A 14,598-nucleotide genomic window follows, 5' to 3' on the forward strand; every position below is an offset into this window, starting at 1 on the left:
ATAAATGTTCTGTAATACCAGGAAGGAGGCAGTAGGGAGGGAAGAGCCTGGGATAAGAAGACCCTAATGCTCTGGTGATGGCATGGACTGGACGCCCTTCCAGTGACTGTTTTTACCTTCCTCCCAGTTCTGTCTCCACCGGGTCCCCCAAAAGCATGAAGGAGCAAGACTGATGCAGAGCCATTGTTAGCAAGTAAGTTACCCTATTGTTTATTTGCTTCCCATCTTTCTTTCTCTCTCTTCTCTGGCTGCTGCCCAGAAGGCAGGAGGACTTCAGTGGACCGGTTCCTAGGTCAGCTAAGCACAAGGATGCTCTACACAGCCGCATGAGGGAGACAACAGGTAAATAGGTGCTGTCTCACTGCCAGGGGAAGATGGGAGCCAGATTCTGATCTTGGACACGCCATTGTCAGCTTTGACAAGGGTGTTATGAGGGTAAATTGTGAGGCATTGTATAAGGACCAGAGAGAGAGGAACTGCCCATCCCTGGAGCCAATGGAGCAACTCTGAGTTTGCACCTGGGGTTAAAGGTTAAACTGTAAATTTAGGGCATTTACTGTTTCATTTGGGGTTCAAAGAGCAGCTAGAGTTTAGCCTCTGCTTTGTTGTTGTTGTTGTTGTTGTTAAAGTGCATGAGGCTGTTTAGTGCCTGGGGAATCCCAGTTGCTTCTGTGGACATATGTGACTATGCCACATATCAGAGTGGCCTGTTTGTTGGCTGTCTGAGGTGATTGCCCAGGGCACTCTGACTCCTACTGCTTGGCTGTTTTCCAGCATGCTGGACTGACCTAACGTCCTAATTTTTATTCAATCTATTTTTCACTCCTTGGTGAACTGAGTGTCACTGCCTGGGAATCAGAAAAGCTCCAACACTTCTGAGCCAGTTCCCAGGAGAATCATGTCTTAGGGCTAATCATAGGACTGACTGAGCAGCAATCGGAGCTAGCTTGATTTGTTTGGGGTTGACCCAGGGCGGGACGTCAAGGGCCAGGGTCTAAGCTGGCCTTTACAGGGTTGGTTAATTAGTATTATTACTCAATATTTGTAGTATTGAAGCTCTTAGGGGCCCTGGTTATAAACCAGGACCCCATTGTGCTAGGTGCTGTACATACACAGAACAAAAGGATGGTCCTTCCCCTAAAGAGCTGACAGTCTGGCTTCCCAGCTCTGAAATCCTGCTAGCAAACAGAGCCTGCACCCTAGATAAGGAAATTATTTTGTGCTAAGACTACAGCAGAATAAGCTTGAGAGCGGAGAGAAGTGAAATTGGATCTTGGCACTAGCTCTCCACCATGAATTGGATCCTCCCTAGCTGTCTGGACGGGCCAAGTAAGTAAGTCTAGAAGTGGGGCAGGTTGTCTAACTTCTGGGCCTCAATTCTTCTCCCCTACGCCCTGAATTGCATCAGTGATCCCAGTCTCAGAAGTCTTCCAGCCCAGTTGCACAGCCCCAGTAGCTTTGAAGAGTCCAGAGAAGCAGGCAGGATTCTAAGTGCTGATCCAAGCCAAATCTCTGAACCTTTTAACGTTAGAGACAGCCCCTTCCTGTTGGTCTAAAGAGCCGCCTAGATATTTGCAGTGAAATCTGAGTCCCATCTGCATCTTGACACTTAACCAGCTATGTAACCTTGGACAGGTTACGTCACCTCTCTGTGTCTCGGTTTCCCCCTCTGTGAAATGGGGATAACAGTACCATCCTATCTCACTGGAGGGTGGGGTGGAGGCATTGCTTAGCCAGTTCATCTCTGAAGTCCTCAGAAGGAAGGTGCTGTAGTAGTGCTAAGCAGCGGTCATATTATCATCTGTTTTCCAAGCAGGTGCAGGATTATATAGTGACTCTCGATTACTATTGAGGATGGGAGAATTGAATAATATATGTGCTCAACAGCAGAAGTATTTGTGCCCTTTGGCCTGGGTTTCCCCATATCCTGGGTAGGGGAACTCCTTAACCCGGTTCTGTCTTGGGGCATCCAGAGAACATGAACTGCCAGTAACAGGATGATGGTGAGTAACTCATGATGATCTGGGATATGGGGCATTGGCACTGCCAAAGCAGCCCCCCAAAGACATCAGAAGGCATTCCCAGAAGTAGATAGTGGGACAAGTATATGGGAAGCGGAGCTGCTCCAGGGAAAGCCCATCCCTGGGGAAAGCCACTTCCTTGGAATAATGCTGGATCAAATAGGCTTATTTTCAGGTTTGGTTTATGGGGAGCCAATCATCAACTGAATATTAGAGAGTCAGTTAAGGATTTCTGAACATCAGCTTATGCATATATCCCTCATCATACAGTGTTTTATTCACACCCTCCACTTAGCTATTTTGTAATAATTACATTCCCCCATCCACCCCTTGCAATATTTACAGTCCCACTGAGCCAGTCATTATACCAGGCAATATACACTCCCTGGTCTTTATATTATGGTAACTACATGCTCTCTGGTCATTATTTTATATAAAACAGCACTCGCTCTGTTAATTCACAGGCTGCTTGCAGGGTCATTAGAACAGCTCAGAAAGCATTTCCCAGTCTCTATCTTTTGTGAAAAATACAATTATTTTGTTTTTCATTAAAATGTTAACTCTTTTGCTGTATTTTTATTAGAGCAACCTCATATATTTGTAATACACCCACAAGTTTGTATTTTACATATGATTTTTCATGCTTTAATTCCTGCTGGAAAAATGCATTCACAGCCCCCTCCTACTCTCCACAAAGCTGGCATAAATAGAAATAAAATAACAGATTTTATTTTTTTAGTTTATTCCATTTTTCAAAAAGCTATCAGTAAAAACAGAATTTTTTAACCCCTAGCAATCAAAATAAGATGTCAATTTGTTCTGTCTCATAGAAGGACAATGGTCAGATTCTCTGCTGGCGTGAATGGGCTTGACTCTGTTAAAGCTGATGGAGATGCAACTGTTTACATCAGCTGTGGATTTGGCCCCTAGTCTAATTAGGCAGAGGCCATTATTGGTGTAAAATTTTCTGAAGCAGTTCTGGTGAAACAGGCCTATCTAATTTAGTGGGTATGAGATGCTGTAGAAAACTCTATAGAAATTACTCCAAAAATCTATAGGGTTTCATAGAAAATTATTACAAGTTTCATTGAGCAACTGAAGTTGTCTACAGTAAGAGTATAACTCAATTAAATTCTATATAGGATAATTCAGAAAACCTTTCTGCCATTGAATCACTGTTTGGTCTTGGGCCAGGCATTCTGTGCCTCTGTTTTAGCCATCTGGGACGTTGGTTCAGTATTGACTTAAGAGTAAGCGTCACCTATTCAACAATCAACACCGCTTCCCATGGCAACGTGGGCAATTTCCATGACCACGTGCACTTGGAATTCCCTTGCTCTCCCATACCAAGACCAATCAGTCCTGACCTTGCTTGCAGGTGAGAACTAAGGGGCTCTTTGCGGAAGATGGTGTCAATACAGATCATTAGCTAGAGCTGTGTGTGTACAACACTGAAATCCATTGGGCATTCTGTATGAAGATAATATATGATCAGCTGAAGTTATGTGATCAATTGTTCTTCATGTTCACTGAAGGTAAGACAAGGAGTAATGGGCTTAATCTGCAGCAAAGGGGATTTAAGTTAGATATTAGAGAAAGCTTTCTAACTCTCAGGGTAGTTAAGCTCTGGAATAGGCTTCCAAGGGAGGTTGTAGAATCTGCATCACTGGAGGTTTCTAAGAACAGGTTGGACAAACACCTGTCAGGGATGCTCTATGTTTATGTGGTCCTGACTCAGCACAGGAGGGAGGTCCCTTCTCCATGGGGTACAGGAGATGTTGCCTTGATTTTTCAAAACAATTTTCAGCCATATAAAAAACCGTGGGGCTTTTATTTAGTGGAAGGAAAGGAGAGAGGGCCAGTATTCAAGGCACTGCCCTCAAATTTGGGAGTCCTGGGTTCAAGTCCTTGCTCTGACACAGGCCTCCTGTGTGACCTTGGGCAAGACCTTTACCCTCTCTGTGTCTCAGTTCCCCCTCTGTCAAATGAGATGTATAGCATTTCCCAGCCTCACAGAGGTATTGGGAGGATAAATGCATTGAAATGGTGAGGTGCTCAAACACTATGGCAACGGGGCCATATTGGAACCTGACTGAGGACAAAAGAGCTCTGGAATATTAGCATGCTGATTATCCAGTGTTGGGCGGAGGGCTAGACAGACAGGAAGCATACTGACAAAGAAGTGTAACTACCCATAAACCTCGTCTCTCTCCCCATATTCTGCCAACTTTCTGCCCAGACAAATTTTCTTACCGCCTGTTTTCTGAAAGACCGAACAGCCTGTGTTACAATATTCCTAAGGATAACAAACTCTGAGCAGACAAGCAGTCATCAACCTGGCTCTGTAAAAAGCAGCAAAGCCATCTCACTTCCTGTGGTAGCTGGCCAACTAATCATCAATCAGCCCCCTTTTTGTTTCCGTGGGTAGGTATCTCCTGCAGCCCCAGAGGAATTTCATTGTAAGTCAGCACTCAGTTTTGTCAATGTGTTAGAAAAGTGATCCTGCCAAGCTAATGAAAACTCAGAGGAAATGAAAGGAACCTTGATACTTTGGTGCTGAGTGAGATTACACTTTGAAAAGGAATTATTGGGCGGGAGGGGAGAGAGAGACAAGGTAATTCAGCTTCTATGCTTTGAACCGCATGTTTATCACTGAAGTGCTGTCAGTTTCCCTCCTATGTGGTTTTTCTTCAACGTTTTGCTTTGTCTATTAATAACAGCAGAGTAGCTCTTACACTGTATTTTTCATCCACAGATCTCAAAGCACTTTACAAAGGAAGCGGGTCTCGTTAGCTCCATTTTACAGATAGGGAAATAGAAGCATAGGGAAAAGGATTGATTTGCCCAAGGTCGGTCAGGTCAGTCTGCTTCTCCCATGTACTTACACTTAGGTGCCACAGACAGATTCACCCTCATGAAGTACAGGCAATAAATGAAATAAGTGAATGGAAAGATACCTTATTTCAGGGAAATAAAGCTCCATTTGGCAATAATCATCTCTCTAGCATGCATCCCCTACCCAATAGATTTGCAAGGGCCATCCGTCCCTAACGGCACTCCTCCATTCCACGCTGGCTTCTGCTCAGTTTGCCTTCTCTGAACTTTTCTGTTTCAATCCATTTGCCTGCAAATCTGTCTATCTGTTCCTGGTGATAGGGATCCACCTCTATGGGCCTCCTTCAGTCAGGTACTTTAATTCGATGGCTGTGATGTAACAAGAAGGGACTCTGCATCTCAGTGGAGTCTATGGATTGAAGGCTATGGCTGCATTTGATGTGGCACAGGCAGAAGGGCAGCAAAAGAACAGCTCTTTCAGTAATAATCATTCTATCAGAGTGTTTATCCAGCAATCTATTACTGTAGGTGACTGGCTGCTTGTCCCTCTGCCCTGGCCTCTCTCTCAAACTCCATTCCTGTATTGTTATTGTGCTGCCTGGCTTCTACAGCTTTGAAGTGATCGAATTTAGAAAGAGGCATAGCAGAGACAGGTGCAGCATCCACACAACTGAGCTGATACACCACAGTCCTGATCTGCAGAATCCCTTGAAACTCCAGTCCGGGGCTCCACACGGCTCTGCTAATGCATGTCCATCCAAACTTGCAGAACCAGCCCTCAGCTCCCATGCAGCTACGAGTGCATCTCAGTCCTGATCTACATTGCAGGTCCCTGGCCCACTATTCCAAACCCCTCTGGAACAGAGATTGGCAGTTCTGTTCCCTAAGGGGTGGTAGTTTTATAAATATAAACATCTTATTGTTAGTGGACAGACAGTTCACATGGCCGTGGAGAGTTTTGAATGATGTGTTTATGTTAAGGAAAAACCAATTTGGCTTACCATTGTAATAAGATGCGAAAAGGGATTTGTTTAGATTTTCCTTCTGTTTTTATGATTCTCTGGATTCTCACACAATACATTGCCAGATTATTATTAATAATAATAATTAATAATAATATTATACAAATAATTCCCACAGTGCCTAAAGGCACCAGCCATGATTAAGATCCCACTATGCTAGCACTGTACAAACACCCAGTAAGGAACAGTCCCAAAAGGTCATGAGTCCAACTGTGAAGACAGAAGAAAGGGTGGAAGAAAGGAACTATAATCCTCACTCTATAAAGGGGGAACTGAGGCACAAAGAGATTAAGGGATTTAACCAAGGTCACGTAGGAAGCCTCTGGCAGAGGTAAAAATTGAACCCAGCTCTCCTGAGTCCTGTATCTTTTTGCCTTAACCATCCTTCCCCTCCACGAAAAATGTCAAAACCTGGCCCTATTGAAGTTAATGATGAAATTCCCATTGCCATTAATGAAATCTGAATTTGACATAAATTTTTCTCACACACAAAAAATTAACCCTGCTAAGAAAACAGAAATCCGCTCTTGACTTTTGGGGGGTGTTTGTTTCAGGGGGTGCAAGAGGTACATCAACTCTGTATGGAAACAGCCATGGAAAAATGATGCCCTCTGAAGTTCAGCTAAAATCCATCTCATTCTGTTTCAGCAAATCCAAGATCCTTTCCCTTAGTGCCCCCTCGTCTCCTCAAGTCTGGCGTCTGCGCAAAAGCTGAGCGATACTGATAAGCCTGATAAAAGGCCTCTTTGCCGAACTGATAATGCACCAACTCTCATCTCCTTTTGCAGCAGCTCCGGCAACCTGTCTAAAAGGAGCATGTGGCTTTGTACAAAAGTGACATTTTTATTACCCTGGCCTTGTTTAACCAAGGACAGTAAGTGGCAGTGAAACATAGTGGTACCTGTGACTGACCATCAGAGGCAGTTCCAATCTCTGAATCTACTGCTAGAGAGAGAGCAGTGCTTCACAAACTGAAGGCTAATTCTCCCTTGCCTGCTTGCACTCAATTACCTTTAACCAGGGGGGATGTGTGTGCATGGTGAGGGCTGTTATGTCTGTGGAATAAAGGAGGAATTCAAATTTACATCTGTACCGTTCTCCCTTTTTGCTATATGTTTTGTCGACAAATGGGCAATTTCAAGCCTCTGTGGTCAGGGGAGGTTCCCTACAAGACTTACAATTATATTTGCCTAGTTTTAGAAATAGAAGTAGCGTTAATCCCCCATTTTACAGATGAGAACTGAGCCTCTGAGAGGGGAAGCAATTTGCTCAAGGTTACAAGCTGGTCATGGACAGAGCCAGGAATAGAACTCAGGTTGGTTTCTCGACTCCTAACCCTGTGCTCTAACTGCTAGATCATGCTTCTTCCTTTAAGAAGAGGAATTAATCTTCTACATGAAGAGGACTGTGGTCCATTACTTGTATCACTCAGCTAGAAGAGACTTAAACTGCAACTGAGGAAATGAAGATTAAATGTTAGGACAAATTCTAATTACAGTGAAATGGGCAGTATAGTTCACCTGCAACAGGCAACACTTCTGCTTGGAGGGCTCTCTTTTAAGTATCCCCAAGATTTCCCAAACAATTTCACTTCACCTGTAGTTAAAAAGCCAGCTGTCTTAGCAACCAGTTTTTGCCAGTCCCCTGGGTGCTTTTGCTTATGGCAGGTTTCAATGTCCTTTCATTAACAGCTAGTCTCTCCAGGCTGTTTTTCATAAGGCAGGGTTGCAGGGATTTTTGATTTCTTATCAGATTTTGATCGTTTCCTATCTTGCATTGCATAGAATCGGATCGCTCATATCTGTGTGTTTTGGGCTATGCTGTGCTCTCTTTCAGTGTCACTGACAGCAGAATTTCACTTCACATACCTGTAACAACTAAAAGTATTGTCTTTAGTACAGCTTCTTTTTTGACTAAAATCATGCAAAAATTTGCCTACAATGTGGACACTTCTTTTTTTTTCCCTTTCCACACCCCTCAGGCAACCAGAACCTGTGAGTTTCAATAATTAGGTTTTTAGATTAATTAAAAAAAAGGGGGCAAGCAGAGAAAGAATAAAGGGAAAGTCTCTATCAGGTGCAGAGGAAACACACTGGTCTCCACTGCACTGAACCTCTGTTTCTATGCAGATTCTCCACAGACTTGCACCTGGCATTGGCATTTACAAGGGGAGGGTAAATGGACCCTGCCATTCTAACACCCACACTGGGCACAGATGTCAACGGACACGCATTATGCAAGGCGTCAGAGAATCAAATCTGGCATTGCAAGAGAGTTAAAGAGGCAGTACACAGAAAACATTAGGCTAATAGCTACATAGCTCACTCTGCCACCAGTCATCACTACCCAGTCCCCCTCCCTCCAGAACAGAAAGTCAAAACACTATTTCTCCCTCATCCCTATCAGCTGCCAATCCCCTACTGCTCCCATCTCACTCACATCACACTGTCCCCCACCAAAGGTCATATCAACCCCTGCATTCGGGGGCTGTCACCAGGCAGGCTCTGAAATGCTGGGTATTCTGATGCATCCGTGCTGGGAGGGCAGGAGAGTTTGGTAAATGATGTCAGAGGAGAAGTTGGGTCCAGCTGCCGACTGGCTATAGCTGCAATAATAGTATTTCTCTTCTCCTCCTTTGCAGAGGGGGACACCTGGTAACAGTAAAATCTCCCTTTCATGTGCCTCCTTCTCCCATATAGAAAGAACTCTGCTGAGGGAGCCAACTTGCTGTCAGTGGGACTAGAACCCAGGTCTAAACTCTCAGTCTCTTGCTCTAACTACAAAGGCAGGTTGCTATCTTGACTCAGGTGACTGGTCAATCACTGGCACCCATGCTGTAGTGAACCAGTAGACATGGCTCCATCAATAACCTCTGGCTGCTTTTTTGAAAATGCTGATTTTGGTTGATTTATGTAGCTTTGATACAAGAGGTAAGAGAAATTCCCCGCTGGGAATTGCAGAACTGGCTGCGATACAGTGGAAGCAGAAATTTGCTGCCTCGTTTATTTGTCTTTCTGCTGCCTTCCCACCCACCCTTAATACTTTTTATATTGAAAAACTGAAACCACTTTGCTCAGCCTTAAGCTTTGTCTTTCCCAAGACACTCTTAATTGTATCTCTGTACCTCTTCCCATTCGCAGATGCATAAGAAGATTAAAGATAGAACTGTAATAGATTTGGTTAGGTTTTAATAAGATTTGCTAAAAACGCTGCAGAGAGCGCATATCATGGAGAATGTTGCTACTCTTTCTCTTTGATATACTGAAGGCTTCTTAGGCAGCTCTGCTCAGGAAACACTTTCTCCTCCTGGAGTTTGAAGATGGAATTCTTGATTTTCAATAGAAGAAATAGTTTCCATTAAAGAAAGCAATATCTACTTTATAATTTTAATGTTTAGTGAAGGTGGTTTTACATTGTAACCTGACAGGAGTGACGGGCTCTCATATCATCATCCATTTATAATTAGTCAAAAAAAGATTTTGACAAAGATCATGGGCCTTCTAGAAGATATCTAAGAATCTAGATTTTCAAAAGTGATTAGTGATTTTGGGTACCTAACTTGAGTTGCCTTCAAAGATGTCTGCTTTGCCGAGGGTTAGCTTTCGGCACTTTCTGTAAACCAGCCCCTTCAAGGTCTCTTAAGTTGACCCCCCAAAAATTGAGGCACCATAAATCACTAGTCCCTTTGGAAAATGTCCAAATTGTCTTCACTTCTCATCCCTCCCTGCCTTATATAAAAGAACCCTAAAGAGCTTTTATTAAAAGTATTGACCCAAATCAGTAACAAGATACGTGCAAACTTACTACCACGGGAAAGAGGCCATTCAAAGCAAGTAGTTCACCACTCCTGCTTCACTCCGTGAGCATTCTCTATAAATTAGGTAATGATGAAGGTGTTAAATAATTACTTATCATTATTTAACCTTAAAAGGGGCATAAAAAATACCAGAAGACGGGAATGGCCCTACCAAAAAGCTCTTCTAATGCAGGATGCACTTGTGCCCAGATTCTATGATTAGGAGACAAAGCTTTTCAATATGGTGTCAATGTTGCACAATGTGCTATCACCCCTTTGTGTAATCTGACAGCAGCACTCGTTTGGCAAAGCTATTTTCCCGATGTCTTAAATGTTGTTTCCTTTTACCCCGCCCTAGCACAACTATGGCTGGAGATTCTAGGATCTTCATGAACCAGGACATGGAAATTGGAGTCACACCCGTGGATTCCAAGAAGTTTCCCAGACAGCTGCGGGACTATGTCCCTATCGCAACTGACCGAACCCGTCTCCTGGCAGCAGAAATCAAGAAGCCGCGCCAGCGTTACATGGAGAAGAGTGGCAAGTGCAATGTGCACCATGGAAATGTCCATGAAACCTACCGGTACCTTAGCGACCTCTTCACTACTCTGGTGGACCTCAAGTGGCGTTTTAACCTCCTTGTCTTTACCATGGTTTATACTGTCACGTGGTTGTTTTTTGGGTTCATTTGGTGGCTTATTGCCTACATCCGGGGAGATCTGGACCATCTCGAAGATGAGAACTGGATCCCCTGTGTTGAAAATCTCAGTGGATTTGTCTCCGCGTTTCTGTTTTCCATTGAGACTGAGACCACAATTGGGTACGGCTACAGGGTTATCACTGAAAAGTGCCCCGAGGGCATCATACTGCTCCTGATTCAGGCTATTCTAGGCTCCATTGTCAATGCGTTCATGGTAGGGTGCATGTTTGTCAAAATCAGCCAACCAAAGAAAAGGGCCGAGACCCTCATGTTTTCCAACAATGCAGTGATTTCTATCAGGGATGAGAAGCTCTGTCTAATGTTCCGGGTCGGGGACCTCCGGAATTCCCACATTGTTGAGGCTTCCATTAGAGCCAAGTTGATCAAGTCCAAACAGACCAAAGAAGGGGAGTTTATCCCCTTGAACCAAACGGATATCAACGTGGGCTTTGATACAGGGGACGACAGGCTATTCCTGGTTTCACCACTCATCATCTCACACGAAATCAATGAGAAGAGCCCCTTCTGGGAGATGTCCCGTGCCCAGCTGGAGAAGGAGGAGTTTGAAATCGTGGTCATCTTGGAAGGAATGGTCGAAGCAACAGGTAAGCTTTGCCAAAAATAACCAGCACAGAGCAAAAAGACAATGCAGCTGGCATTAAAATGTCAACATTTGCCAGTGACACCTAGGCTATGTATATGGGTCTTTGTCCCCTGCTCCTCCCAGGGGCTGGTCCATATAAGTGAGATGAGTCTTATACAGCTTCTAAATACAAAAGGGGGTTCTGTGTGACATCACACGAAGCATGGGAGGGGGACCCAGTTTGGAGAGAAGTAAGAATGCCCATGTACTTTTTCCACAACTCAAAGCAAACCTAGACTTTCAATGTTCGGAAGTGTTTGGCTAAAAGGCCATTTCTGGCTCCCACCCAGAAGGAGCTAAAGGAGAGCTTCTGTGGCCCTTTACCCAACATTCTCTTTTTAACTGTGTAGAAGCTACTGTGGTCTAGTAGTTAGGGTGGTAGACTGATTTTTTTAAGAGACCTTGGTTTGATTCCTGACATTCTTCTGCTGCAAGTCATTAGCCAGAAGCCGGGAATGGGCAATAGGGGATGGATCACTTGATGATTACCTCTTCTGATCATTCCCTCTGGGGCACCCGGCATTGGCCAGCGTTGGAAGACAGGATACTGGGCTACATGGACCTTTGATCTAACAAGTATGGCTGTTCTTATGTTTTGGCTCAAGTCGTTGTGACTGAGGCATTTAGTTCTGCAAGTCCTGGGTTCAACCCCAACTGTTGTCACAGTTCTATCCTGTTTTTAAAGTAGGCATGACTGAGCTATGTTAGATATATAGTGTTACTGTTCAGTGATGATCCCTCTACCATCAGTCACCACTCTGATGGAGGATGAGAAGAGTAGATATTTGTTACACTTTACGTTTTCACCAGCTGGGTTAAACTAAACATCTCAGAAGCATAGCAGGTTTCTTGTGCGTGTCAAGCATAATCATTAGGTGTGTTGGAACAACAGGTGCAGAGCTGGAGTTAAATGGGGATTATTATGTTCTAGTCTGGAATAGTCTCCCAAGAGAACTGGTGGGAGGTTTGTTCCCTGGGTCATTTTAAACCAGACTGAGCAAAGCACGGGGATACGCTGTAGGAAACCATCAACTCTGCACTAGCTAGACGTGACCTAATTAGAGAGGGGGCCCAACAGCCACAAAGTCCTGATTTTGAACACTCCTATGTTCAGCCTGTTTTGGAGCTGAGAGTTTGGTTGGAGACCTCATCTTTTGACTTCATGAGTCTTTTTCCATCTGGATTGAGGGTCAGTAGTCTAAAATGGCACTCATAATGAATATTAATTTGTATTTACTTTATCTGCATGTATGTAGTTTATCTCATGATACATTATAGGTACGTGATAAAAGATACTTGATTTCTTCACAAACCTCTTCACAATTATGCAGAAAATACATCTCAATGAGGATCAGAGAGAGAGTATGTACAGATCATTTCCCCCCTACTACAGTGCAACCACCTCTAGGTGGAATGTAGCAGCTGTTAAACAGCACTATGTAACAGATAGGATGGGAGAGATATGGCTGGCTGAGCTTTCTTTCCACGCCAAAGCCTCATTGCACATAGATGTGTGGTGCCAAATCTGCAGCTAAAAGCAGCGCTGACTTTCTCAAGGAGAGTTTGAAGAGCGTGCAGCGAGACAGAAAACAGACAAGTGTCATGCAGTGTCATCGGGTGTCACCCAGTGTCAATAAATTGAGTCCCAGCGTCCTCTCATGGATAGGTGTTCCCAGCCAGTTATTCCCAAAACTGGAATGCAAAAGTATTTGTAGCACAACCTGAAATTATTCTGTGTCTTTAAATCGCTGTTTCACTTTCCAGCAAGTATGAGAAGGCAGATGCAGTCCTTATAGATCACAGGGGCTGGAAACAGTCTGAACTCCCTGGGACACAGGAAGTGACTACTTGTTGGCTACTGTAACATCTGTTCCTGATGATTCCCTATGCAACATTAAATATACACGCACCCGTTTGCTAGGGCACATTCTCTGTGGAGTGCTCTATGTAAGGTGGAAAGCGTGTCTCTCTCACCAACAGAAGTGGGTCCAGTAAAAGACGTCATTTCATCCACCTTGTCTCTCTAACATCCTGAGACCGACACAACTACAATACTGCATAACAGTTGTCTCCATGTCATTTTTTTCCTACCTCACCTTAATAGCTGGCATCACACTAAGCATGGAAGGGTGGCCCAGTATGGGGAGAAGAACTCCTGCGTGCTTTGTCAAAGCAAACTTGGGACGTTCAACATTCTGAAGTGTTTGGCTAAAGGCGCATCTTCATCTCCCATCCAGAGGGAGCTGGAGGAGAGCATCTGGGGCCCTCTACCCAACACTCTCTTCTTAACTGAGTGTTTGGCCCCATGGCCTAGTAGTTAGAGTGGTGAACTGGGTTTTAAGAGATGTGGGTTTGATTCTTGGCATTCTTCTGCTGGAGGCTTCCAGGCCCAGGTCTCTATATCTGGCTGTTCTGCTGACTCTCGGTATAACCTTTGGTGCATACAGTAACCTTTCTGGGATCCAGTATCAGATGGGAGACATGCCTTCCTACCCAACCCCAGGGGTTTTCTGAATATTAAAGTGCTTGTGAAGGGCAGGGCAGATCTTTCAGTGCTCCCTGGAATAGCATATCTGCAGCCATGTCTGTTCTCAGTGTAGCCTGAAGTGGGGCACTACCCAGCCAGCAGCATGGGGGGTTAGGAATTAAGTCCCAGCTGGGAAATTCAGAGTTGGCTCAATGAGGTTGGAAAGCAGAGGTGCACTTGAGCCTTGGTAAGTTCAGAGCCTTAGAGTGTGGTTGGCCTAATATCAGGAGAGAGGAAGGCATTGTTATCTAGAAGCAAGGACCAAGCCTTCTGGAGGCAGAAGAGCCACCGCTAGTATTGTGTGTGTATAGGAAGATCAGCCTTTTGGTGTTTAAGGGGTTAAGCCACAGGAGAGGCCTGAGTCTGGTGACTGGAATGAGTTTGGGGGAAGGGTTAGCCCTGTACAGATGGACTCTGAAATGCCAGAGTGGGCTTTTTAACTTAACCTGAGTCCCCTGCAAAGTTTCTCTCCCTGCCCCAGTGTTACTATCATGCCTTACTAGTGGTGCTTGAATGGAGTGCAGTTATTCCTGACTCTTAAAACAACCTTCACCATACCACTTGGTGCTTTAACGTCCACGTTTAAGGGAGCTAGGGGTGGAAAACCTAACTTCTATGACATTTGCCCCTCCCTCCCTGGTGGCATTCAAGAGCCACTTCTGTGGCCCCCAGAGATGACTATTACCATAATTGTGTCGGAAATACTCAAATGGACAAATAAGCAGATTTTTAACCAATGAAACACTAATTAAATATGACTGCATTGTGCCTTGACCTTGCCAAATCTCTGAGCACAGACAGTCCCAGAGATGGGAGAACACTGGCTGTCTATTTCAGAGTGTGCTTTAGCACAGATGCAAGCAACTCGCTGGTGAAAATTGGCAGAGCTATGTGGGGTTCACTGGAGCTGGTCCAAGAGTTCCAACCATCCCACTCAATCAGCTGCAAACTAGTTTGATTACTTCCCGTTTATGGCTATCATGCCGTTTACCACCAGTGGGCTCCTTAATATCCTAGAACAGAGGTTCTCCACCTATGGGTTGGGACCCAAAAT

At 44.5% G+C, this 14,598-nt stretch overlaps 1 protein-coding gene across 1 annotated transcript in view; it reads left to right on the forward strand.

Annotated features, from left to right (window-relative positions):
- Window positions 1-3,472: 3,472 nt before the first annotated feature.
- Window positions 3,473-14,598, forward strand: part of KCNJ5 (potassium inwardly rectifying channel subfamily J member 5) — a 36,170-nt gene continuing 25,044 nt past the window's right edge. The window contains exons 1-2 of the mRNA XM_050921774.1: window positions 3,473-3,556; window positions 10,033-10,979. Of these exons, the coding sequence (XP_050777731.1) occupies window positions 10,040-10,979 (940 nt within the window). The 5' untranslated portion in view covers window positions 3,473-3,556; window positions 10,033-10,039. The remainder of the gene's footprint in view (window positions 3,557-10,032; window positions 10,980-14,598) is intronic.

The sequence above is a fragment of the Gopherus flavomarginatus genome, chromosome 13, assembly GCF_025201925.1.
Source record: "Gopherus flavomarginatus isolate rGopFla2 chromosome 13, rGopFla2.mat.asm, whole genome shotgun sequence".
NCBI classification, from domain to species: Eukaryota; Metazoa; Chordata; order Testudines; family Testudinidae; genus Gopherus; species Gopherus flavomarginatus.